Source organism: Xiphophorus maculatus, chromosome 10, assembly GCF_002775205.1.
Source record: "Xiphophorus maculatus strain JP 163 A chromosome 10, X_maculatus-5.0-male, whole genome shotgun sequence".
In the NCBI taxonomy this organism is placed as follows: Eukaryota; Metazoa; Chordata; class Actinopteri; order Cyprinodontiformes; family Poeciliidae; genus Xiphophorus; species Xiphophorus maculatus.
In genome coordinates, this window is record NC_036452.1 from 19,105,161 (window position 1) to 19,132,239 (window position 27,079).

Here is a 27,079-nt window from a genome sequence, read left to right on the forward strand (position 1 = left end):
TTGTCTCATTTAAGGACTCTATGAGGACATTTCTTATGACCTTTAGAACTCTTGGCGATGTAAAAGAATAAGCTGTTGTGCCACGTTTTGTTTTTTGATTGGAAGCTCCCAATGTCTTGTTCTTTTTAAGGTGGCATAAAGGAAATGTTCTTGACCCCGTCAGAGCGTGGTTCTTTTCATCTTGGCTGCTTTCTCATGCCTTGCCATGCTACATTTTGCTACTTGTGCAAAAGTGTATAGAAACAGCAATGTTAAAATGATGGATATGATTCAAATGATTCATTCAAATGAGACGGTTCTTGAATATGGCTGCAAAGAAAAGCCATTTTTAGGCTGCCTTGGCTTTGCATAAGTGCGTGATGGTTTGTTCAGTGATTGGACAAATATCACATTTTTGATTTTAATGATTGCTTAAATATTCTGGAGGATCTTGCCCTGGGGGTCAGTCTTTGACTGCTATCTCTTAATGGATTGATCATTTTGCCAATACAAAACACATTTCCTTTCTGAAAGAGATGTAATGGAGAGTCTTCATTGCTTGAACTGATTTACTTTTTTTTTCAAGAACTTCATTTGGCAATCTAGATTTAAAGGGTATCTTTTCATCAAGTAACCCATCCATCAGAGCTCTGTAAGCTGTGACCCGACCCTAACCTTTTGGGTGATGGTGTCGAATCAACATTTGTGCAGCATGAGCAGCATGCGTGTGAACATCCAGTAACCCAGGACGTGACACCTCGTGTCCCAGAAAGGGAAGGTGGAGGTATTTACTGGAGAATAATAGGAAACAGACACTTCCTGTGTCTGCCATACCTCTGTTTCCAGAACCCTCTGACACGTTAAACTGGGAGAAGGAGCCACCTGGTTTTCTGCTGCTGTTTTTTTCGAAACTCCCAACTAAAGATGCCCTCCCACCCTCTGTTTACGTCTCACCGTGGAAGAGGCTTCTGTGCGCTCGCTTGCGGCTGTTTACGGCTTTGCTCCAGTATGTATACAGCTGGATGTTTGTGTGCCTTTTCCTCAGGATCTGCCCCTCAGTTTACAGCGCAAGACCTCTGATCTCTGTAGCAAACAGCACGGCCAAAAATTCTGTTCAAACTCACAGCGAGCAACATGTCGTCCAACAATTGTTGTGGCGGTGTACGGTATCAGGTTTGCATCTCTGTTGCCTTCTCTGGAACTTTATCTATTGTCGCTGGTGGAGAACAATAAAACATCACTTAGCTGCGAACATCAGCCTGCAAGTCTTGACTCAGACTGTTAGATTTAGATCTGAACTTTGACTGTGCCATTCTAACATGCTTTCAATGTAAACCATTCCATTGCAGCGCCGGCTGTTTCTTTAGGATTCTTTGCCACATTTTCATGTCTTTTGTAGCCTATTTATACCTCCATTCATCAACTTTTGACCGGGTTTTAGTTGTGCTGCATCCATCACTACGTTTCACCATGGATGTGTAAATCAATGTTGATCCAAAACATAACAATGTTTTTTCCTTTCCTTATTAAAAGAAAGACATCCAGTTTGCAAATCCTTTTGGGCTTGATTCAAAAATAGTCTTTTGTTTTTGCAACAATAAGAACAGGATTTGGGTAGCTTTTTATTTAAAAACTCAGGTCTTATTCACTATGGGATTAATGGAGAAGAGACTACATTGAGTGTTTTTTATTTGTATCTGTTTAGTCATTATTTTACCAGGTAGTTTGTTTGAGATGAAGTCTCTTTTTTGAGGGCAACCTGCCTAATAGGCAAGCGCTTGTTCAGTACACGAAACAATATATAAAAGCTACAGACAACTAAAGTATCATTAAATCCTCTACAAATACACACAAAATAAAAACTGCTAAATATATTAATACCTCGTAAAATAATTTAAAAATAGTATTTACACGCTTCAGTTAAGCAGCTTTCCAAGAAGAGTTTCAGATATCAATTTGTTGGAGTATTTGTGACTTATTGCAAATTATTCCAGGACCAATGTGCAGCATAAGATAAAGCTTTTTTTTTTTAATCAGCTTCTGAGCACAGTTTTCTGTCTCCATTTGTATCAACTCCCTGTGCTGAATTGTAGCTGGAGGAGCGCACTAAATCAGTGCAGGGGGCGCGAATGCTCCCCACGCATTTTTGACACCCTTGCTTTAGTTTTCTGCTCCACTTGCAAATAATAACAGCCTTATTTTGGAGTTAGTGCTATAGTTGGCTATGTGTGCCAATATGAGATAATACAGGAAACAATTAAACTGTTTTTTTTTTGGTGTATATTTTTCAGTGTTTAAATTTCTGACTTTTCATTGTTTCATTTCATTGTGTCATTCACCTGTTGCAACAAATGAAAACAAAAAACCCCTCTTTTTTCACAACTTCCCATCACGAATGATGCACTCAAAAGTCAGGAGGCACTGAGTCACTCAGGCCCTAAATCCCGTCCAGTAATCCTGATGAAACTCTGGCCGCCCCTACGCAAGAAAGTGAGTGGGCGAATTTCAACAACCATGTGATCTCAGACAGCGTCCATGGTGACTGCGAGTCACCTTCTCAGCCCGTCCGGTTCAGTCCGATGAAACTCCACTGCCTGGATTCGTCAAATAGACAATCTGGAGTCAAACGCTTCTTTTTTGACGCTTTAGTAATCGGGTTACAGTGCAGCTCATCCGGTTAGGTTTGAACTTCCCTTTAATCACTGTGAAGTGGGAACAAGCAGCATACTTCCTGTATGCTCCAGCTGAGTGTCAGAGTCCAGGTAAAAGGTGAACTGGGTGCTTTAGTTCAACACCGGCTCCTTTCTCTCCAGCCTCAGCGCGAGGCCAGCTATTTGCTTGAATCCATATTCTGAGGGAATTTAACAAATTGCGCTTGGTTTTCCAGGCGGAGAGCCAGCGTCACTGAAACCGACAAACCACGAGATATTTTGTTTTCCATAATAAGCGATGTTGCATGTTTTTTTCCTTTTTTTTTTAAACATGTGGGAAATGTCTGTTATTTAGGGAAGAAAGTCCCTGCCTCTGTTTACAGTCCCAGGACGATGAGGAATGCATTGGGCTGCTTCTGTTAGGCATCATGAATATTACAAATACTCTTCAGCTGTAGATCTGTATGTGAATCTAGTAAAAAAAATTTCGGGATTTATGCAGATGCATCTTGCGGCATCTGTTGTTAATGTTGCATTTGGAAAGTCTGAAATTTTCAACCTTTATTTTGAGAGAAAAATATTTAAATCATTACGAGGTTTTTTTTTTCTAGCAACGCTGTCCTAGATGAATTTTTACTTTGTAGGCTACTGTTAATGTAGAAGAAAAAATGTGCAATAATGCAAACAAATAACATCAAAAACAGTTTTGACTTTGTGTTTATAGTTTACAGTAAATTCTCTTTAATATCCAGTTGTGTTCAATAAATTAAAATATGCGTTCCAAATGGGCTCACTTGTCAGAGTGTGAATGTACCATTTGAAAATAATCTTTAAATAATCTTTAAAAACACTTTCCATTAAGGCCACATAATAAAAAAAACAACTTTTTTATTACTCTGATATCACATTCTGATCTTTATTGTTTTATTCACCAGTTTAAAATTTTAAAAGTCATTGTAAATGGTTTCAAAACATGAGTTTGTAACGAATTGATATAGTTTGTTAGTGCATTGAGTTCCTGAACTGTTTAATGATATTCACACTTATTGAACATGACTGCATATACAAAAAAAAAATCAACGGTAAGCTAGAAATACAACAGATTGATTTTTTTCTTTGCTTCAGACATCAGAATATCTGAGCTGCTTGTTGGATGTTTTTGAAACTAACAGAAGAACAAAAGTAGGCTGAGTCAGAAAGAGCGGTCGGGGTCGGCATGTAGGAATTCATCATCATGAGACGCGTCAGACTGGACCGGTTGACGCGTGGAAGGCTGAAGCGTTTCAAAGCGGTCCTCGCCTTCTGACTTCAGACGCTCTAATAAAGGCTTTCAAGCATGTCCACAAAACGAGGCACTAATGATCCCTTTCACTGCCTTTTATTACTGTTGACACACAGCAGAAGTATTCATGTCCCTTCAGCCTTTGTCACGTTGCAAACAAACTGCAGTGTGTCGTGTTGGATTTTTATCTGATGGACAAAGCCAAAGTAGCGCATGATTGAGCTGCGGAAGGAAAATTGTGCAGGAGTTTTGAAATTATTACAGTTAAACATATGAAAAAATGTGGCGTGTATTTGTATTTAGTACTTCTTTTGTAGAAGTAAAAGCTGCAGGTATTTTGAGGTGTGTCTTTTTCAACTTTGCACTTCTAGAGACCGGATTTTGTAACCAAAAATTCATTAGCATTAACTTTGGTCAAGATTGCACAACAGAGTTTTAGGAGCACGCTGAAAAATTAAAGTGATAAAATTATGAGAATACAGCAGAAATAGTATGAGAATAAAGTCATAATGCTACAACTTTATTCGAAAAATATTATGACCTTATTCTTGTATTACTTCAACTTTGTTCTCGTGCAATTTTATTCCTGTAATCTTCATTTTCGTAACACGACGACTTTATTTTTGTTTAGATTGTTTCGACTTTGTTCTCATAATATGACTTCATTTTCAAGATACTATGATTTTATTTTTGCATGTCTTCTTGTAATATTATGAGAATATTACTGTTATCATAACAGAACTGTTTTGAGAACTGTTCTCGATAATATACTTGATAATAATCTAAGTTTATTATCGTAATATTTGGCTTTATGATTTTATTCTGGTAATTTTTATTTTTTCATTAATTTTCTTTTCTTAGAACGACCTTGTACTCCATCATAAACTTGACCAGAGAACCTTGTTCCAAATGTTTGCGTGCATCCTACATGCCCTGTAAAGCTTCAGTGTGTTACCATGGCGACCTTCAGAGAAAAACAATAAAGTATTACCTCCAGCAGATGGCTGTTGACTATAGCAGGTAATATAATTGCTCAATTGTTATGTCTGGAAATAACTTAATTAAAACAGCTTGTAATCTTCTTGCTCAGATAGTAGGCTTCTTAGGTTTCACGTTGTCCTGTCTTTAAGTTGACAGCAGCAATGACTGATGCGTGTTCAATTAAAAGTTCATCCGTCGAACGGTAACGCGGGCGTGTTGGTGCGGCAGCAGCATTTGTCGCGGTCGACGTGAGTCGACGAGTTCCGTGCCAGCGGCGATGCAGCCAGGCTGCGAATGTGCAGCCGAAGGCAGTCTGCGGTCCGGAATGCGAACCATCTGGAACGGTGCATTATTTATCGTCGCATATGTCGGAAAAAGAAGCGCCTGCAAGTTGCCTCTCACTTTCACACCGCAAGGTGTTCCCATCCTCTCACTCATGCCGGACTCAGGTTTTGATTATGTTGAGGAGGGTTTCATTTCAGATTCCTCTTTTTTGTTGTTGTTATTGCAGTGCAGAAGTAATTATAAACTGCCTCCATGTCCCAGATTTTCTTTATGTTCTCCAGCAATGCTGAACTCAAGCAGCCCACTCCCATCTGCCTCCGCCTGCTTCTGCTCAGCTCAGAGAAAAATAAATACTTTGGTATCAGTTCACTGATGACAAACAAGTGTCCAGAAACAAGCCAACTGGGAAATAGCCAAGAAGAGAAAGACAATCAGGAGTCTTTTATTGCCTTGATCCTGAACACTTTCTTCTCCACCCCGTTGTTTAGTTCTTCCTATTTCTTAAAAAAAACTGTACTGGTAAAAACTCTTAAAGTTTTGTCAGCCCCATGTCATGATTTCTGTTATTTGATGACCCAAATGTAGACAGTAATTCTCATCAAGGTGAGTTGATTTGTACAATTATTGGCACCTGGGTGGAAAGCAGGAATAGATGACTGAAGGGCAGTGAATAGTCCACACAGAACACAAGACAACATCAGAATGAATGATAATCAAAAGATTACAGAGAGAACACTGAATCAGACGGTCAGGGAAGCACTAAGGCTACATTCACACCAGCCCTGTTTAGTCTGTTTGCCTAGAAAGTCTGGTTTGTTTGGGAAGGTGTGAATGCACAATCGAATGCTGATGTGTGAAAACAAGTGAATTCTGGTCTTGGTTCTTTGGTCGTTAACTCTGGCGTGGTTCGAATGCATATGCGGATGCAAGAGTTCCTGCTTTTGGAGAATCCTCCAAAAGCAGGAATTGGACTATGTAGCGCTGGGTAACTATATACAACCAAAACAAACGCAAGACTCTAACATTAGCTGGAGAAATGGCTCATGGTCTTTTCCCATAGACGAGAGAGAAATCCTACAACCGCTAAAACCACCAGCAGAAAATGTAACAAGTGTTGCGATTCCAGTCCCCAATCAAACCGAGTCTAACAAATAATCCGGTGTGAAAGCACCCTAAGTGACCAGACGACTAGGTTTCAAATGGAGAAATGAGATACCTATGGAACCCCAATGCCTTGCAATCAAAAATAATGACAACACAAACTCAAAGTACCATGGGACATGACAGACCCTGTTTCCCAAAGGGTAGACTCCAGATCCCTTGACCAACCAATAACACCTAAAACGTCATGAACCCAGTGAGGGCCTTGGAGGGAGTTCTTAAAAAGTCCAAAAAATAAAATAAGAGCTCCTTCCAAACTGTCCAAGAAGCAAACTTTGTGCTTCTTGGACAGTTTGGAAGGAGTAAAACCAAAGTCCAAAAAATACTGTCCAAGAAGCACAGAGTTTGTGAGGCTTGCCTGTAGGCCACATGAACTATGTCAGAGGTCAGCTCAGGGGTCACCAGAGCCAGTGCTGGAGGATCTCCAGAGATCAGTCTGAAAGTTGCCAGAGCTCACAAAACAAAATCAATGTAGGAATGAATCAATGAACCTATTTCATACATTCCACCAAAAAAAGGACAAAACACACAAAGCAAAGTTAGGACTTGTAAGATCCTCAGTGTGAATGCAGCATCCTATTACATAGCTCCCTCTCATACTAAATTGCACACAAATACACCACTTGTTTGGTGAATAAGCCTGAAAAGGGGGTATGGAGAAGTGAAATTTATTTGATCATCATCTTGTAGTGACATAATCTCCCCATTTCCTGTTTCGATTCTGAATCAAAAACCACTCATTAACCGAATGTATCACCAACAATGTATCCCCATGACATTTAAATTCGTCTTTATGTGACGAGATAATATCCTTTATGGGGTCCCTCTGACATTAGTTTTCAGCACCTTACTAATATTGTTCTGCTGTCTATCAATCAATTTTCAATATCCACATTATCCTGATTTACCAGCATATTCTGGTCTCCAGCTGATTCTCTGCATGCATTCTTAGAAGTGTCTGTTTGAATTACAAATGTTGCAAATAAAAGTCTGGTAACTAGTTTGACAGTTACAAAAACCTTTTTTCATCTTTTTTTTTTTCCAGAACACATTCATCTCATCCAGTGACCTTCCCTGAATTAAAATAGCTTTTTAAAATTTATTTTAATGGCTTGTTGTTTGTTCATTGTTTCATTCATAGCCATTGTTTTCAGCAGAGGGACTTTAGTGGATGGTTTGAGTAGTTCCTCTTTTCCAAAACAGACCACTGACAAATATAACATCAGCCCCCGGGACCATCAAAGAGGAAACATTGCTGCGATGTTGTTGGATGCTGTGTAATTACACGCAGTCTTAACCCACACATATTCTTGCTCTCTCATCCTGTGGGTCCAGAGAGGGTTGGGTATCATCCTGGCCTCAACAGCATGTTGTGGCTTCAGTCTCTGTGGTTCTAAAAGCTCTTTCTCAGGGACAGATTGGGTTGAACTCGGCACATAATAGTGTTTGGTTACAACAGAAACACGATGATGAAGTAATGATATGTGTTCAACGGCTAAGGGCTGTGTTATCTAATGAAATTAAATTGATGTGCTGTTTCAATAATCCCGTGTTACAGCAGAGGTCGTCTGAAGCAATAATTTACCCTGAGAACGGGTTTGCTTACTCTATTCAGTTCTAATCTGTCTTTTTTTTAACACCAAAAAAAAAAGTACTTCTTTTTTTGTTTTGAAAGTAAAATCTTGGATGTTTGATGGCGTCTCATTCCAAGTTTCAGCTTAGAACTCTTTTAGCAAAATTAGCCAAAGCATTTCCTAGCTTTTTGTCAATAAGTATTAATAGGAATCTATAAGTGTCTCCATTGTACATATTCAAACACAAAAAGGGACATGTTTACCAATAGATATTTTACAGAACGTTGCAATGTTTTACTAAGAAACAAAAAGTGCTAAACAGTTCATGCAGGCATCTTTCACTATAAGCAGCCATATTGAATGCTAATTTTGGTTCTGCTCGGCAAGTTGGACTTTCCCAACTTGAAATCTGGCTTCAAAGGATTTTGTTGTGTTTCTCACAGGTAACTTAGAAAATGTTACTTCATTTGAGTTAATGAGCAAGGCTATCTGCACATTCAGTTCTATAGTTTCTCAAACTAGCAGCTAGCTAGCAAGCTACTTTTCTAACTTCTTCAAGGGGCTAGCTGTTTTGCAATGCTAAACCTAGCTTGCCAGTTAACAGTGACAATAGGAGATTACCTTTCAGACGTGTTGTCCCATTTTTTTGTCCTCTTGCCTAACAATGCTACAGCTACATAGACTTTTGTTAATATCTCCCTGTGTTTTTCTTTCATTGTAAAACTAAAACTTTTTAAACTGGTTGGTGAAAGTTTCTCTCAAGAAAAGTTGCTCATTTCAGTAGAAACCGCCAAACACAACCCCAGCATCCCCCATTGCTTCCAATGTAATGTAGCTAAAACTGACAATGTTAATAAAAAAAAAAAAGTCTGGAAAAAGCAGGATTTTAATCAATATCATTTGTTTTTTGCAACCAAACAGAAACGGGGCTAACGCTGGCTTTATTAACAGTAGATCAATGTTGAACAATATTGGATCCGTGAAAAAATGTAGCACAGGACAATCTCTCCAAAAATTGCAAAAAATAAAAAAAGAAAATTATTCGACTATGTTGCTTTTGGAGTCATGACTTCTTCCTTGCTCAGTGGCACTTCAACTCATGTGGAACAGGACTAGTTTCACTGTGGGTGATGACAAAACCTTTTTGCCTTCATTCTGTTGTTGTTCATTTCACAAGGGACTATGACTTGATTACGACTTTAAATCAACAAAAACATACAAAACATAACCTACATGTGCAAAAATTGACACATGGTTGCTTATTATCCCTGCAACACATTCCACAAAGTAGGTCTGAACATAGTAATGAGGAAAAGAGTATTTAGACAAGTGCTACATTGGGAAGGACTTCTATATTTAAATGGCTGCTTAAATTTTACTTGCACCTCCTAAAACGAACCCTGTCGTGCCAGATATGAACGCTGCTCGCTGGACAGAAGCTGGAAGTTATCCTGACTCTCTCAGGCCTCCAAAGAGCATCCCCTCACTGCGTTCCTCGGTTCCAACCCATTGTTTTCCTGCTAATCAGCAGCAGATGTGCGTAGTTTGCCTATACACGCTCTCATGTTGCGCTCAGCTGCTCACCGTGTGCACATATGCTGACTCCGCCGCGGCGGGTCTCAGTCCTCCCGCTGCAGCTTGTTGTTCTTTTTGTGGCAGAGCCCGCTCCACCATGATGTCATTTTACTTTAGAAACACTTGAGAAAATGAGATCCTGGCTGAACTCAGTGCTGCACATTTTGCGCAGGATCCTTACCGACGTTCGTTTCTTTCATTTCTTTCACATCTTTGTCTTCAGCGGTTTATGTCGGTGATGACGCACACTTGGGAAATAAATGTTTTGTCTCACAGCTAGCACGCTGCTGATGAGCCCTTTTCCTGATTATTAACATTTATTGCTTCTCTCTGTCAACAGAGGACAGCGTCTCTGAGTCAGCTGCCGGTCGAGGACATCAGAGAGCCTCTGCCTCCTCACTGGAAATGCTACATGTCTCCGCAAGGGAAACAGTACTATGTCAACACCGCAAACAATGGTGAGAGAAACTGATATTGCACTGCGTTTAGTCGGCCTCATAGTTGCACTGCAAAAATTTTTTTTTCAAATACCGTCATCTTCCTAAAACAATGGCCTAAGTTGTTTCTTTAAATTTTTCTTGTACTTGTTATGTTGACTTTGACAAAATCACTTCCTTCCTGCCAAAAGATGATTAAGGTAAAAAAAAATACATATCACTTTTGGCAAAAAAAACCCCCGCCTAGCCATTATTTTAGGAAGGTGACACTATAAGTAGTGTTGCTATACATTGCATGCATTACTAAAACTACAAACCTCAGAATGCCTTGGAACAGCGTGGATGCATTGGGGTAGCTTTCATGGGGCAATTATTGCCTCCCACTACCTCTAACTAGATTAAATACTACAGTTACATCTAAAAAAATTTATATTACAAAAAAGTTCAACATATTTTGTCACTCAATTCATTAGATTCAGTAAAAATAATCCCTTATTGTATGCAATAAAGGCTTGAAATATTTTTTGCTGCGTGTGTAATGACTCTACATGTTATATGAGCTTCACTTTCTGACATGAGTGCCAAAAAATTTCAAACTTTTTAAAAACATTTTTTAAACAAAATTCACTTTTTTTGCAACACAATTTTTATTATCTTAGAAAGGAAACATTACATTGTAAAACATCACAGTCCTATCCCAGAGCTTCCGGGAAACATTTCTTATCCCTACTCCTCTCACAATTAAAAAATGTGAACAAAATTCAAATTTCTCTTTAGATGTGCCTGTAAGATCAGGCTGTAAATCCTTCATTGAATGGATTGCAGTGTTTTAAACTACAACCACTGTTCTAAACTCAATGGCGTTCAGTCATATTAAAATGAACTGATTCATTTAAATAGTTCACCATGACCCTTTCTTTGAGTTTGAACGTCTACTGACTGCTGTATTGTGATGAACGACATAGATTTTTTGCATTTAGGTTGTTTGCTCTCTGTCTGTCGGTCTGCCAGTACTGCTGCTTGTTTCTTTCTCCATGATCAGCAGTCGTGTCCCTGAACACAACATTCACGGACATATTGGCAAGGAGATGGTTTAATTCCCTCCTCAGTTCACCACCATTGCAGAATTCCCTGCTTTATTGTCTGCCTTTACTATCCTTGCGTGGCCGTGTTGTAAAAGCTGACTGATGGCAGTCATTTCTTGACTTGGCAACTCTTGTTCGAACGAGCGAGAATGCAGTGCTACCAGTCTCAAGGTGATAACAGACCATATCCTAAAAAAGAGAGTTGTAGAATGATGGGCCTTCAGTGGACTGTAAAAGATTTTCCTCCCCTTTTACACCTTTTCTCGTATAACAACCATAAACTTCAATGTATTGTATTGAGATTTTATCTGATTGACTGTCACTAAGTAGTGCATGACTGCTGAGGAGGAAGCTAAGAATATCTTACTTTCAGCGATTCTTTTGCTACTGAAATACCACGTTTCATTGTGGGAAAACACTTGATAGAAATCTACCACCTTTCTTTCTCTAGAAAGTGAAATTATTGCTAATCTTTTTTTCCCCAATCGTAGTCAGATCAGACAGAAAGTTGTCAGTGACTAAATATGCTTTGATCTGAACCATTCTGCGGTAGATCTGAATTTATGTTTGGGGTCACGGGCCTGCTGAAAAGTGAACATCTGCCTTTGGTCTTCTAGAACCTATAAAAGGTTTTCTTTGAGTTTTGCCCAAAGCGCCACCCATCTTCCCATCAACTCTTACCATATTTTCCTTCCCTGCTGATAACAAGCATCACCGCTAGGGGCGGAGCTACAGGGAGGCAAGAAGGGGGCAACTGCCCCCTCAAATTTCACATCTTTAAAAACATACTTATGTTCAGAAGCCTCTTGTAGCCTAGGTGAAAGTAGCAATACTTCAACATATTTTTTTACTCAAGTAAAGGTAAATAGTAGCTATCCAATAAATTCCTTTAAATGTTAGAAAGAGACCTGTCAAGTACTGAGTAACTGTACAGTCATAACACCTGATTTGACATTTAGAAATGATGTCATCAGACTGACAAATGTAGAAATTTAAGTGCAAATTATGGTTATTAAAGACTGAAATAGTGCAAATAAATGACACAATCACAAATTAACTAAATGAGACTTTTATACCTAAATCTTGCCTTTGTTTTCTTCCAAATTTTGTGATTTGTGGACTATTTCCACATACTTTCACATACTTGGCTGAGGATACTTCACCCTACCTAGACCTCTTGCCACTCCCTTACCGACCCCACTGTGTCAAAGCTTCTAGATTTACCGTCAAGTAAAGTTATGATTTGAGCACCACCATGTTTCAAGTAGGTCTCATCTGAATAGAGCTTTCTTTAACATAGTTCCTGTCTCCTTTATGGCTAGTGGTGAACATGAAATGTGACTTTTTATGGGGTTCTTCGTACCAATCACCCACAAAGGACAGATTTGTAGAGTGTACAATTAATAAACTTCTCAACAACTTTATCCCAACCTGTGTCCTATGTTTGTTGGTCTTCATGACGCTGTTTGTTTATTAATATTCTGAATGTTTGAATGAATGTTTGTGAGTGGTAGGTGGCTCAACTATTTTGACTGTTTAGTATCAGTAGGAAAAGTCTTCACACATTATGTTCATTTAACGGAACCTAAATCTAAATGAATCCGATTTTTGCTTTGAAGGTCACCAAAGAACGTAGTTTTGAAATTGGTGTGATAATTGCTCATTTCAGTGCTTTTTTTTTTGGTGCGTGGCCTTACTTGCATCAACTCTGTTTCAAAGTCTGCAGGAAGGAAGTGTCCTTCACAAAACTGCAAATTCTTTAAAGCTGTTCTGCGAAGGCGTCATCCTTTATTTTATTGGTTAGAAATAATAACAGAAGGAGCAGCTTTAGTGCATTTTTTGAACATGGACTTAACAGTTTGTGACGAGGTTTCAGGGAAAGGCAAAGTGCTTTTGCAGAACACTACGTCTGACTCACTTTTAAGAGCTTCATATTTGGTGTCCTAAAGTCGCCAATTTTCACGTCAACACTTTCCCAGTCAGTTTGTTTCCATTTAATTTGAATTTAGAAATTTAGGGGATGTGCGTCGGGCACTTTTCCAACTGAATCCTCGTCTCTCAAGGGCAATGAAAACGGGACCAGCGTGGCTTGTTTACGCAGCATGTCATTGCACCTGTCCACCCTCTTTAGCTGGGATTGTGGCAAAGGGTTCTTTAAAGACCGTAACCATTTCCCCGTCAGGGATGTTCGCATCTTGTACGTCTCTCTTCGTGGTGGCAGCGGTCGGGGTTGTGGCCTTGAAAGATGAGAGATGGAGGTTTAAAATTGGCTCGGCGCTCCACCCAGGCACGAGAGCAAGGGGACTCCCTCCTCGTCTTCCTCCTCGTATTTGAGGATATGGTTAGGTGGCTCCGAGGTTCTGTCAGAAAGATGAAGCGAAGCTTTTTCTCTCTCCTTCTGTCGCCATTGCAAGATGGTGAGCCGAGCTCGGGTACATTTAGAACGTTTATTTTAGCAAAGCCGCGCAGCGCTGATAACCTTTTCCCTCCAACAATTGATATTTATAGCAACTCTAATATTATTTTTTATTTTTACCTGTCTTTGCCATTGTTACTCTAAAGTTCAGTTTTATTACTGTTCTGTGTGTGTTGTGTTATGACAGTGCCATGGTAACAAAGCAGCGTGGGTGGGTGAGGGTTGCGTGTCCTTGTCTGTCTTTCTTTCTTTCTTTGACTTTTTCCTTCCTGTGTTGCAGGGTGCTGGGGTTTGCTAACAGTCTCCGTTTGTCCCAGTCTGATTGAGGTGGTGTGTTGGTGGGATTGCGGTATGCGCACACCTCACCAAATCCATCCAATTTTATGTTTATTCAAAAACTTGGGCAGTCTTTCATGATATATTTGACAAACTGATCAGGAAAGGTGTTGAGGTATACAGTACAGACCAAAAGTTTGGACACACCTTTTAATTCAATGAGTTTCCTTTATTTTCATGACTATTGACATTGTAGATTCACACTGAAGGCATCAAAACTATGAATAACACATGTGGAAATATGTACTAAACAAAAAAGTGTAAAACAACTGAAAATAGCCCTTATATTCTAGTTTCTTCAAAGTAGCAACCTTTTACTGTGATTACTGCTTTGCACACACTCTGCATTTTCTTGATGAGCTTCAAGAGGTCGTCACCTGAAATGGTTTTCACTTCATAGGTGTGTCCTGTCAGGTTAATAAGTGGGATTTATTGCCTTATAAATAGTCATGAAAATAAAGAAAACCCGTTGAATTAGAAAGGTGTGTCCAAACTTTTGGTCTGTACTGTATGTATTTTAAAAACCCAAAGCGTAAATTTGAGTCTTTTTCCTGTTTCCTTGCCAGAGTGGATGAGTTTCTGTCACTACGAGCAACAGGAGGCAGCATCAGAGACCTCTGTCATATGGTTATGAATAAAATATATCTCAGTTAGAGCTAACTAGGTCATTTTTCCCCCCTGCTTCTTGAATCCTAAATAAGGGATGCTTCCCGTTACTCAGGCTGTGCGGTGGACAATAAGTCGATGCGGTAGGTGAGCGGAGATCGAGTCTTCTTCGGTCGGCTGTTGAGTGGAAAAAGATCATGTTTGCAAAATGTGGAAATTTTGGACATAGAAAAGAAATCCGTGCCTCTTAAGAGTAAAAAGCAAATTCAAAATTCTAATTTTATTATCTTTACTATGAATTCATACCATATAAATCACATATACTAGGCATACTCTGGCTTAGATTTCCTTTAGTCATACGACTTTTCAGGAATTTCTCCGTAAGAGACTGGGGGAATTTTTCTGCCATAATCCAAGAGCACACATTTTCAGTCTCAAAGCAGGATTTCATGTATTTATTTCTCAAAACTTTTAATACTTTTGCTTACATTTTTATTTTGAAAGCAGGACTTCACGTCTTCTCAAAACTTGTAATGATTGTATTCAAAACTTCTTCTCACGCTCAGACAGAGTCTCTGCTCGGACTACAAAACATTCTCTGCTTGCTTCTGGAACAAAAATGCACCGTCGCCTGGCAACCTGTAAGCCAATAGAATAAAAGCGTTTTACTGGGTGTGTTTGTTTCCTTTTTTTTGTTCCAGAAGCAAGCAGAGAATGTTTCGTAAGCGAGCAGAGAGTCCGTCTCATCATCCAAATAATTTTTGATGCCAAGAGAGAGAGGAAAGAGAAAAACTCTAAATCAAACAAATGCAAATGATCAATGTCGTTTTTAATTTATCGTGCGATTAATCGATTTATTACTTATTGCGACAGGCCTACAAATTTGAATGCAAAACCTCTAGACTCAAATCTTCCATTCAAACTTGTCAGATAGGCTCTTCATGAAGCCCCACCATCTGTATCCAGTGTACAGGGAAAAGATTTTAATAAAGCAATTTTCTTTATCCAATAAGAAACAATATATTTCAGCAGTATTATCCAGTGTTTTCTTCAATATCGATCGGGATTTATGAGAAGAGAGAGGAGTAACTGATGCATATGTGGCCTGTGAGGAGAGGCTCTGGCCTAATGCTGTACATCCTGCCTGAAGTCACACAGCCTGCTGCCGGTTAAACCCTCTCCGCCCGTGTCATTTGAGCTGATGGGCTTGGCTCAGCTGCTTCCTTTCTCTGCTAAGCAGGGATAAATAGAGCAGAGTAGCCAAAAGGCTCTAATTCAATAAAAGCTCCTCGCATGTCTTCCCCAGCCCTAGTCAAAGCAAGAATAGCCAGAGAGAAGTAAGTAAAAGAGAGCTCTTCTCTTTTATGAGTCTTTTGCAGCTGGAACTTTGACACGAAGCACAGATTTGAGTTACAGTACCCACAAATGGCTTCAGCTGATTAATTGGGAGGTGAGATAGTTCCAAAGAAATGAGGTCTTGCACTAAAAACGACATAAAAAGCTTCCTGTAACATCAGGAATTTCATTATGATCTAGTCTGTTTATTTAAGACTGACTTGGAGCTATGTAAGGTTTCCATTTCCGCAAAGGTCGTCCAGCAGCTTATCTCGTTCTTCTCTCTTTATTTATCAGCAACTTGTATATCTGCTCTCATCTGTATATCTGATGAGAGCAGGTATACAGCTCTCCTCACATTCGTACTTTGTCTTTTTTGCTTTCTTTTTAAAGCTACTCACATTTCATGTGACACGTCAACACAAGAGTTGCTCAAAACTATAAAACAGAGGGGGGGGAAACGTTTTCTCCACAAATCCAAATCTAAAAATGTTGTGCTTGCATTTCTGAAGCAGACTATAGGTTAGGTTATGAATATCTCTACTGGCACCGATCCGGTTTACTTGGCTGTAAACCTAAATTGAAAGGTGGTTTATTAAGAGAGTTAGTCAGAGAAGCAGCCATGGTAACGCTGGATGAGCTTTTGAAGACTTGCTAGAAGAGAACATGTTAGACACACAGCAGACATGTTGGAGATGGCTGTTCTGGTCCGATGCAAATAAAACAAAACATTTTGGCTTATATTCAACATGACATGTGTGGCCAAAAACAACAAAAATTCTGTATATCACCATAAACATGCATGGTGATATACATTATGCACCAGGCTTTTCTTAAGTGGGATCAGTGGAGCCGGTCAGAATAACAGGAATGTATTCTAATACAAAACGAATGTGGATTTTGGGAAACTATTTATCTAGGCCTTGCACTTTTAGAGGACATTCACACCAGTCTTGTTTATTCCGCTTTAATCAATCGACCAATCAAGTTTATTTGTATAGCACATTTCAGTAGTATGCCAGTTCAAAGTGCTTCACACTATTAAAACACAAAAATAAAGTCAGGAAAACAACTTATAATCGACTGGAGAGTTGGGTCGGACTCTCCAGTCCAGTGCTTAACTGGTTTGAATCTTACATAAAGAACAGGGATTTCTTTGTTTCAATTGGAAACTTCTCATCAAAGAGGTCAAAGGTCACATGTGGGGTGCCCCAAGGTTCAATCCTAGGGCCCCTTTTATTCAATAATTATATGCTCTCACTAGCTCAGGTTATAACAGGAAATAATATTAGCTACCATAACTATGCAGATGATACACAGCTCTACATTACGATGTCACCAGGTGACCTTTGACCCCATCCAATCACTGAACAGATGCTTAGAACAGATAAATGTGTGGATGTGCCAAAACTTTCTCCAGCTGAACAGAAACAAAACTGAAGTTATTATTTTTGGACCTAAAGAGGAACGATCTAGAGTTATAGATCTAGAGTCAATACACAGCTTCAGTTATTACAACTGAAAACCAGCGATCAGCCCGAAACCTGGGAGTAGTGATGGACTCTGACCTGAACCTCCAGAGCCACATAAAGACAGTTACAAAGTCGGCCTTCTATCACCTGAAGAACATTTCCAGGATTAAAGGACTAATGTCTCAGCCAGATCTAGAGAAACTCATCCATGCGTTCATCTTCAGTCGTATTGATTATTGCAACAGCGTCTTCACAGGTCTGTCCAACAAATCAATTAAACAGCTGCAGCTGATCCAGAATGCTGCTGCTCACGTTCTCACTAAAACCAGGAAGATAGAGCACATAACACCAGTTTTAAAGTCCCTCCACTGGCTCCCTGTAGCTCAAAGAATAGACTTTAAAATACTGTTGTTAGTTTATAAATCACTGAACGGCTTAGCAACACAATACATTAAAGATCTGCTGTTGTTGCATCAACCTTCCAGACCTCTCAGGTCTTCTGGTGCTGGTTCTGCTCTGCATCCCCAGAACCAGAACCAAACGAGGAGAAGCAGCTTTCAGCATCTATGCACCACAAATTTGGAACAAACTTCCAGAAAACTGTAAAACAGCTGAAACACTGACTTCTTTTAAATCTCAACTAAAAACCCACTTGTTTAGAATTGTATTTGAAACGTAATCAATTACAAATTTATTGATGGAACTTGACTTAATGCTGTGTTTTGATTATTGATTCTATGTTGCATTGTGTTTCTGTGTTTGTAATGATGTAAAGCACTTTGAAATGCCTTGCTGCTGAAATGTGCTATACAAATAAAATTTGATTGATTGATTGATTGATTGACTAGAGTTCATTTGGAGAGCTGTGGATCCATAATCAAACTTCGAAGCGCCGCCTTCAAACCTCGGTACGGTTGAAGTGAACTTTGCCGTGGTTTGAATGAATATGTGAATGCCAAGCAGACTGGAGACTCCTCCAACAGCTGGAGGTGGATTAAAGTGCAAGGCATTCTGGGTAAATTAAACCTGAACAAACGTGTGAGTCTAGCACTAGTAGTAGAAATGGCAAAGACAAAAATTAAGTTCTACAATACAATAAAATTTGACAAAGTTTCATTTTGTTTACGTTTCGTAATGAAGGATGTTGCGCTCAAGTCTTCTTCAGAGGTTTTCATGTTGTTTCCTTCAGTGGTTCTTGGTGCAGTGCCACCACAGGCGAGGGGGTGAACTTGTTTTTCCAAGAGTTTGGATTGCTTCACACAGTGCAGTGCACCAGCTGAAACAACTGTTGCAATTTTGGTCGCCACTCGAACCGAGTCTGCCAGATTATCAGGTGTGAAAATGTTACACTTACTGTGTTCCTCTGTCACATAAACATAATTTTATGAAGCACATGAAACTCTGTGCATCCTCTTAATGAGAGGATGAACAACAACAACAAAAATGTCTTCAGTCAGAGGCTTCTTGAGATGCACTGTAATGCTGACTGCTACAGGAGCTTCTTTCAGCCCACACCAACTACAACAACTCTGAAGAAACTTCGATAATACAAGTTATAAGAGTTAATTTTCCTCTAGGATTACTAAAGAATATTTGAAGTGAATTGAATTGAATTTATATAATTTAGATATCAAAGTTATTACTCCTAAGTGATTATGTACTGGCTGGAAAGAAAAGTCTGAGTGTTTTTTAAAAATTATTATTATTATTACCATCTGCAAGAAATGCCAAGTTTGCATCTGTAGATGGAATCACTTCTTCTTATTCCTTCCCACAAATAGTTGCAACTGTTTCTTAACACTTCCTATACTCTCTACCCCCCCTCCCCACCTCCTTCCCTCAGAGACCACATGGGAGAAGCCGTCCAGCGTCCCCGGGACTCCCAAGAGCTCCATCCGACACAAGAACTCTCTGCCAGCAGGTGCCTTAACTGCTCTCTCTTCTACTCCGTTTCTTTCACTTCAACTTCCTCAAGTGTCAGTGCCCTGGGGCTGGGAATTCTCCTAAGATTCCACGGTGGCACAAAGCCTCGGCTCATGCTCACCACACACAGACACTTCCTGTGACTAACTTTATCTGCAGCCGCGAACTGAGGAACTGAGGAGTCCTCTGTCTCCCGCTTTGGCCCTGCTCCTAAAGGCGAACGGGCAGAAAGAGGCAGGAAGGTTCTCTGGATGTTTCCACATACGGAAACAAACTTCATTCACTCATTCATCTCCCTTGTTAGGAAGAAAAAGCCAGAATGTCACAGTCTGAACGGTAAAGTTTCGACAATGTGCTTTCTAGTCAAATGCTTAGAGAAGGACAGTGTGACGAGTGAAAGATTGAATTTGACCCCACGAGGAAATAGGACAATAAATCAATAACATATATTGATAGAGATGTGATTGATATCAAAACATCTGATAGAATATTTGATCACTCCGATCCAGAACTGCACAGCATTCTGGGGGATGTAGGCAGAAATGACTTCACAAATGTACATGATGTTTTAGCACACTTTTAGCTTAATTTATTTGCTTCTGGAAATGTAGCTAATATTGTTATACAAGCGGGTTTATTTTGGTTAAGGCTATGTTAGCTAGCTAGACAGCTACATTACTGTAGCTTGTAAATGTTTTGCTTGTCCATAATTGCGTATATAGCAGGTTTCTGTGGTTTCAGCTGAACTCGGCGTTGAACCATCACAAAGAATTGCAAGTCAGAATTCTGACTGTGAGAGTTGGACTTTCACAGTCATCATCACTAACATTACACCTTGATGACTGAAACTTACCCACTCGTCTTCAGTGTGGAAAACCTGGTAACTCTTCATCTCACCTTTCTGTCTCATTTATTCGTGCAGTGAATGGATTCCACTCAGGCGGTAGCCCCATGCATCACGGTGACCATTCACACAACAGCCTGGTTAAGAAGAGCAGCATAGAGCCCCAGGTAAAGCTTCATCGCTTTTGTTATTTTGTGTTTGGCATTTCTTTGTTTTGTTTTATTTTTTTCAATTCAGAAAGGCTCAAGACAAGATTTGAATTATTTTAAACTGCTTCCTTGAAATCTGTTTCATCATAGCAATTAAAACCCACTATGTCCAGCAATCTTTTCTGTAAGTCCACTCTCATTTAATCTTTGATTTTCTTTTTGGTCAGGATTAAACCGCCTCTCTCTTTCCCCTCATTAAATAAATAAGCTGATGGCTGTAGGAGCTGATTAAACCCTCCTACAGTAAATTTTCCCTTGATCATAATTAGCCTAGTAGTCATGGAGATATTACACACCATCCGCCCACCACTTACAGTCAATGTCTCCATACTCTTCTTACTTTATAGTCATACATTCAGTTACAGGGTGCAGATCTAAAAAGATCTCTCCAGTGAGTCCTGGGTCTGCCTCTCAAGGAGATGTTCAAGACACTTTTCTTAGTAACCCATCTAGAGAGCATCCTGACCAAAAGCGACTCCTGTAGTATTTGGGAAAGCTGCAACGTCAGTCCACAAAGCTCATGCCTATAGCTGTTAGTTGCAAATTAGACCTGCTGGTAGCTTTGCAATGTTAGGCTCTCACTCAATACTACTAAAACAAACTTAACCTCCTCCACATGAGGCAGTAACCTAATCCGGAAGCAGAGGCAGTGTACTCAACCTTTTTCTAACTTCAAACTACGCCTTTAGATTTGAAGGTGCTAATCCTCAACCAGTGCCTCATTTTTTATTCTCCCCCCCAAAGAGAATCCATTGATTGTTACAAATAAAAGTGCTTAGTCAAGAAGGCCAGAAGGACCTTATCATTTTTAAAAAGCGAAGATCCAAAATCTGAGATCTTTTGCTCAGTGTCTTTGCCTGGAAATTCTGTTCATTAACGTCATCAACAGAATTGGACCAAATAAACCTGGTGGCAATCCAAGATTTTGTTTGAACAAGTCTGGCTTATTATGGCCAATGTAAACCAAATGTTACTCCCAAAATATCCTGCAAGACTCTACAAAAGACATGCTCTCGAGTCCTATCCACGTCAACAAACCAGGCATCCTTAAAGGTCTTTGTAACCTCCAATGTTCAATAGACACAAACTCAACTGGTTCTCCTGAAGTTAAATATTCAGCCATCATGGGACTCCTTGCAGAAAGCCCAGCACCTCCAGAGTCGTTAAGGTGCTTTATGGATCCCCAGGGTCTTTCACCATGGGGTTTTCTAATGAAGTCACTGACTCGGCACCAGTGATTGGTCAGTCCATCTCAAGTTTCTCGATATCTTTTGCCAACCTGAAAGCTGTATCGGTTGGTTTGAGAAGAACCTCAAAGTCCCCCTTTTATTGCTTCAATATCCATAATTGATTTCAGCAGCACCCATTTAAAACGGTACACCCTGTTGGCGAATCAATGGTTTATGTCGGACAGCTTTTTGTGGTGTTACAGACTAGGTGTTGAAATACGCCCTTATAAAAGTACATCTCTGTTGCATTTGAACTCACCTAGATACTTTATTTCAGTTCTCTACCGAAGTGATTGAAATCACACACAAATATGCACACTCCCGCACAAAAGAGAGAGAGCGCAGTTATTCTTTGCTTTGCTCTGCAGAACTATCTCCACACACACAAACATTGGCAGCACAAGAACAGAATGCACTAGTCGGACTCATTCGGCCAACGCATAGAAAACAACTTTGATCACATTGCGTGTTTGTTTGGAGTGACAGAGTGTTGGTGTCGCACAGTCATGTCTGACGCAGAGGACTGGAGCTTTGACGGAGTGTTCCTCTTCTCTCTGCAGAGCCCGGGATCAACATCACCGACCAGGAAACAGAACAAGGAGACAACGGTTACGGTGAGTTTTGGTGGTTGGAAGAAATGGCTAACTGAGCAACTCCTGAAAAGCAGCTCTACACCATTATTCCTTTTCTACCAAACTATACACTTGGCACAATGGACTCAGTCAATCATTTTTTTCCTGGAAACTGCCAAACCCAAACTCATCTATTGGTTTGCCAGACAAAGTGGGATAGTTAATCATCCAGCCAAACACGTCTCCTCTGCTCTAGAGTCCAGTGGCAGCACTGCATCGAACATTTTGCCGATCTAAGGCTTTGATGCAGCTACTTGGTCATGATAACTGATTCAATTAAGCTGTTTATGAATTGTTTTTCAGCTAATTTCAAGGCCATATGAAGTTGGAAGTCTGTAGCTATTGACTGCAGGAAGTTGGTAATATTTTTTTCTTTTTCTCTTTGGAATGAGCCTATGAACCCAGAATGCCCTATAGTTCGCTTCCTGCTTTTGGAGCAATCTCCGGTCCGCTTGGCATTCATGTATGCATTCGAACCACACCACAGTTCACTTCAACTGAACCGAGACCTAGGTTTTTAGGCGGACCAGAGCTCGCTTTTTTGATCCACATCAGACTTCGATTGCGTATTCACACCTCAAACAAACAAGACTTTCTAGGCAAACAAACTAGAGTTTGATTAAAGCGGACTAAACAGGGCTGGTGTGAATGCACCTTGAGTTTAAGCATTCATGTCCACCGTTGCCTTGTAAAGTCTTGCTTCATGGTGGCACATTAGCTTTGTCTAAGCAACAGTTTGTTGTTTTAACAGAACATTTTGAGCACTTCACTTTTTTTTCACACTTGAGCTGTCGACCCTCCGACTCTGTTTAGAACCTCTAAACATCAACATGTGGTATGCTGAAAAGGCCCAGCTGTGTGAATCTCACAGTCATCGCATGACCATTGGCAGCAGTTAGTTCGCACATACCGCTCAACAGCTGACAGCATTTTAGTCCGTTCGAAATGTCTGATTCCCCCTGCCAAATTCTGTCTGGGCATGTGGGCTGATAAAAATGACTAACATTACCAAATTAGTTTGGGATTTCAGCAACAAGGTTCATTTAGCTATTTTAAAAGAACTCTTTGGGAGTTCTGTTCGGAGTGATGGGAGTCACTTTTCATTTTGATCTCCTGTGTTAGCGAAATAGCACAGACGGACCAGCTTCTGTAACGTACACACAGCAGCCTTGGCTGAAGCCATGCTTCACCCACGTCTAGTTTGTTTTTCACATGAGAGGTAGGTGCAAAGAAAGCCTCTTTCCAGCAAGATCAAAAGGATGAAAGTCTCACTGTATTGTATTTTCATGAGCCATAAAACACCTCAGGCCACTTCTGTTTGTGCTAATTGCAAATGCACAAAAAAAAAAGTAGCCGCACAGCTGTAGATACACACAGCTGGTTCAGCGAAGCGTCTGGTGAGAACCTGGTGGTAGCTTTCTGAAACTTTCCCATGTGGACAACTGGAACATGCAGCCGCTGCAGACGGAGGGGACGGGCTTTTTAAACAAGCATGCAGTTGGAAAATCTCTGCCAATTATTCGGTTAATAACCAAGGCCCCACTCTAGCAACACGTGACTGTGGAAAATGACTGACAATCACACTTTTCACAGTCGATGCTTATTTAGCAGTTTAACCATGACGTGGTAATTACAGTTCCTCACATCAGCTTTTAGAGCATGTTCATTGTTAAGACTTTATATTCTAAATGTATCTGAGAGGCGTATGCAGCATCTCACAAAGTGCTAACAATAGCAGCAGTTTTGTGAGTTGGGCTGTTTCTTATTGTTGTTTACGAGACAAAACTCAAGTGAAGAATGAGTCTGTTGACCTGCTGTAATTATAAAACTGTTTTGCTAATTCTGCAAGATGCTGGTATTTTGTTGAGCATAGTCTCCACTTAGTTTGTGTATCAGTAAGTGGAGTCAGTGTGTGGAATCATTTGAATATTGAACTTAGGTTTGAACTTAAGTCCAAACATTAAACTGTTCAGATGATCATATAGACAGATGATTATTGCTGGATTTAACATGTAATATTATTAGACAATTATTGTCTGTGTGTTTTGTGTTGACGCTAGTTTTGTTTCTTGGTGAAATTGATAGAAATAATAAATCTTCAACCACTGTAGCTAAACTTAAATAGATACAATATTGATAGGTTTTATTATTATAAGTATGTATATAAGATTACATAGGTGGATAAGGAGTGAAAATTTAGAAAAGTTTATTCTTCAACCCAATATGAACACGTAAAACAAAAGTTTTGACATCATGGTTTATGCTGTACTTTCTTCGCTCATATTAAAAAACAAAAACAAAGTCAGACAGTAGAAACAGACACAGGATTGCTTCTTGAGTTGTTTTGGTAAGTTTTTCTTAAAGGAAAACACTACTTTGTAGCAAATTATGTTACAATTTGAACCAATTTGGTGAATTACTGCCACCTAGTGGCAGTGTTGGCTTTGTGTTTTGACTAGGTGTTTAAAAAACGAATTCATCAAACCGAGATTCATAAATTAGTTACATTTGAAACCAGAAGTTTACATACACCAAATAAATTGCCTTGGCACTGGGACACCCCGCGCTTTTCGGATTTAGAAAAATAAGCTAAAAGAAAAATAATATTTAAGATTACTTTTTATTTTCTGTCATATAAAATATCAATAAGGTGCATTTAAGTTTGTAGTTTAATTGTCACAACGGGAATGGGTGCTGGATGTTATGTTAGAAATTTGGGGATAATTCGAATCAATGACTCTCACTCTTTATGCTCCTTATCGCCTTTGTTCATCAAGGAATGTGTCAAACAAATGTAGCCTCTCATTTGTAGATCTTTACAAAAGGAAGCAGGGGTTTTGTTTAAAGCCCTTCTGACACTCTAACCCTTTACCTCTACTGAGGAGGCGTTTCCCTCTGAGAAATTATAACACATATTCCAAAGTAAACTTGGAAAAGAGGCCTTTTACTCCTTTTCTTTCCATGGCAGTTTTAATATTGCCTCTGGAAAAGTCATCAGCAGACTTCTGCTTACCAGCTACCTCTGCAAAGAGAGGCTGTGCCAACGGGCTGCCACTTACGTTTTGTTGAAACAAAGCTGTGCATCTTCCCTGCAGGCTGAGAAAGACAGAAGTTGTGGTTATGAAGATGCATTTTCTGTTTTTTCTGGGGGATATTTTGTTGGACGCCTCCGACGCAAAAGACGTAAAGAAAAAAAACAACCTTAGCGATATTTTGGGTAAACTTGCAGCTCACTGAAACTTACTTCTCCTCCGTGGTTTAATTGAAAGCAGTTATTTATGCTTTTTGCATGTGATAGACGAAGTAATTGCAACCACATTTTGATCAGACGTATAGCGCTGGTGACTCTGGGGAAGAAAACTGACAAACTGCTGTTAACGTTTGCAGGACAATTTAAAAAGCAATATTATGTAATTCAGGATGTTGGTTGATAAATTCACAGTGTTGTGTCAGAACACCACCGCGACACACACTGAAAATACCTTCCCTAAGATGAATAAAAACGGGAAACAGAGGAGAGCTGTGTCGCATTTAAATCATTCTCTGTTTTGGTGTGTCCTGGTTGCAGAGCGAGAGTGCAAACTATATTAAGATACATGTATACATTCATCTCAATCAGTCAGAATATCTTCAAAAAGTTACTTTCTTTCTGAAATTAAACTTTAAAAAAGTGAAGTTAAAATGTTATATAGATTAATAACACTTAAAAGTCGTGTTTTCCAAGCATTCATTTCTGTTAGTGTCTAGAATTTGGGTTTACAGCTCATAAAAACTCAAAATTCAGTTTCCCTGTAAACCTCCACATTAAAGAGGAAATATTTTTATAAAATTATAGACTGCTGTGTTTTGACTGTAATCATGGGAAAACTGCTGACTTGACAGTTCTCCGGTAGAAAGACAAGTTTAAAGAAACTGGCTTTTCGCAGAGTGCTGCATACAGGCGTGTTCATGTAAAGTTTATTAAGTGAGTAAATAAGTAAACTTTATCTACATGTCAGAGTTCAGTGGTCAGAAACCAACAAAGTGTTACATAATAAAACAAATGTGTGGAAAAATAGTGGTGGAAAAATCTGAGCTGCTTGAGGAAAGCGCCTCTGCTGATGAGCTTCATGGAGATGCAGATTTCATTTTCCAATAACTTCTCTAATGACCATAGTGTCGCTATTCTTAATAGGTCCAACACTCCGATACAGATCCATCACCAACCTCTCTCTGTCTTCATCCCACAGATCAACTGTGTGACGTTTCCGTCTCCAATCTTTATGGCCGAACAGCAGCTGCTGAAACCCAACGAGTGGAGCTACTGTGACTACTTCTGGGTAAGTTTTCCTCAAGGTTCTGCACATTCATTTCTGCATTTCAGTTTTCATAGCATTCTGAACAAAATGGGGATGGTTACAGCTCTCCACTGTTCTACTGTGCTGTTCTTCCTTCAACCATGCCATAAGATGTGCAAGAGTTACCCTTCTGTGATCCACTGTCATGTTATTTAGGACACAAACTCTTGATCACACGCTCTCACTGTGTGGAGGCAGAGTTGCGTCACTTCTAGATGTAAGTTGATGCTCTACAGAAGAGAATATTGGTTGTCTTTTGGAAAGAATGTGAGGAATTAGTACAGTCTTTGAAACATTCACAGAGAATTTTTTTGTAAAGAATTACTGCATAGCTGCTAATGTAACTATATAAATAGGCTACATTCATTAATTTGTTTCTTTATGTAGCCCTTCACACATTCACGACACTGGTGAACAAACTGCGTCACAAAATCAATATAAAAAGTACAATTTAATATAGCAGAGGAAACAAAACAGAACAAACAAGGCAGGTGAAATCAGAAGTGTCATCGCATTTTCAGGTAATAAAAACCTGAATAATAAAAAAGAAAAGTCTTGACTTAAGAAGGACAAGTTCGGGTATAGATCAAAGGTCTGATGCAGCCAGGGAAAAATATTGGTTGTCTGTGGAACAGTAAGTAAACGTTGAATAGAAAATCTCAATAACTCGGATAATAACTCAATAACTCACTTAAAATCTACGATTAGTCAACATGGAGAAAATAGAAGC

At 39.5% G+C, this 27,079-nt stretch overlaps 1 protein-coding gene across 1 annotated transcript in view; it reads left to right on the top strand.

Moving 5' to 3' along the window:
- The window catches only part of LOC102225754 (growth arrest-specific protein 7), a 58,237-nt gene that overhangs the window by 13,051 nt on the left and 18,107 nt on the right, over window positions 1–27,079 (top strand). The window contains exons 2-6 of the mRNA XM_005811168.3: window positions 9,829–9,946; window positions 19,019–19,096; window positions 20,021–20,109; window positions 21,941–21,994; window positions 26,242–26,331. Coding sequence (XP_005811225.1) covers window positions 9,829–9,946; window positions 19,019–19,096; window positions 20,021–20,109; window positions 21,941–21,994; window positions 26,242–26,331 — 429 coding nt within the window. The remainder of the gene's footprint in view (window positions 1–9,828; window positions 9,947–19,018; window positions 19,097–20,020; window positions 20,110–21,940; window positions 21,995–26,241; window positions 26,332–27,079) is intronic.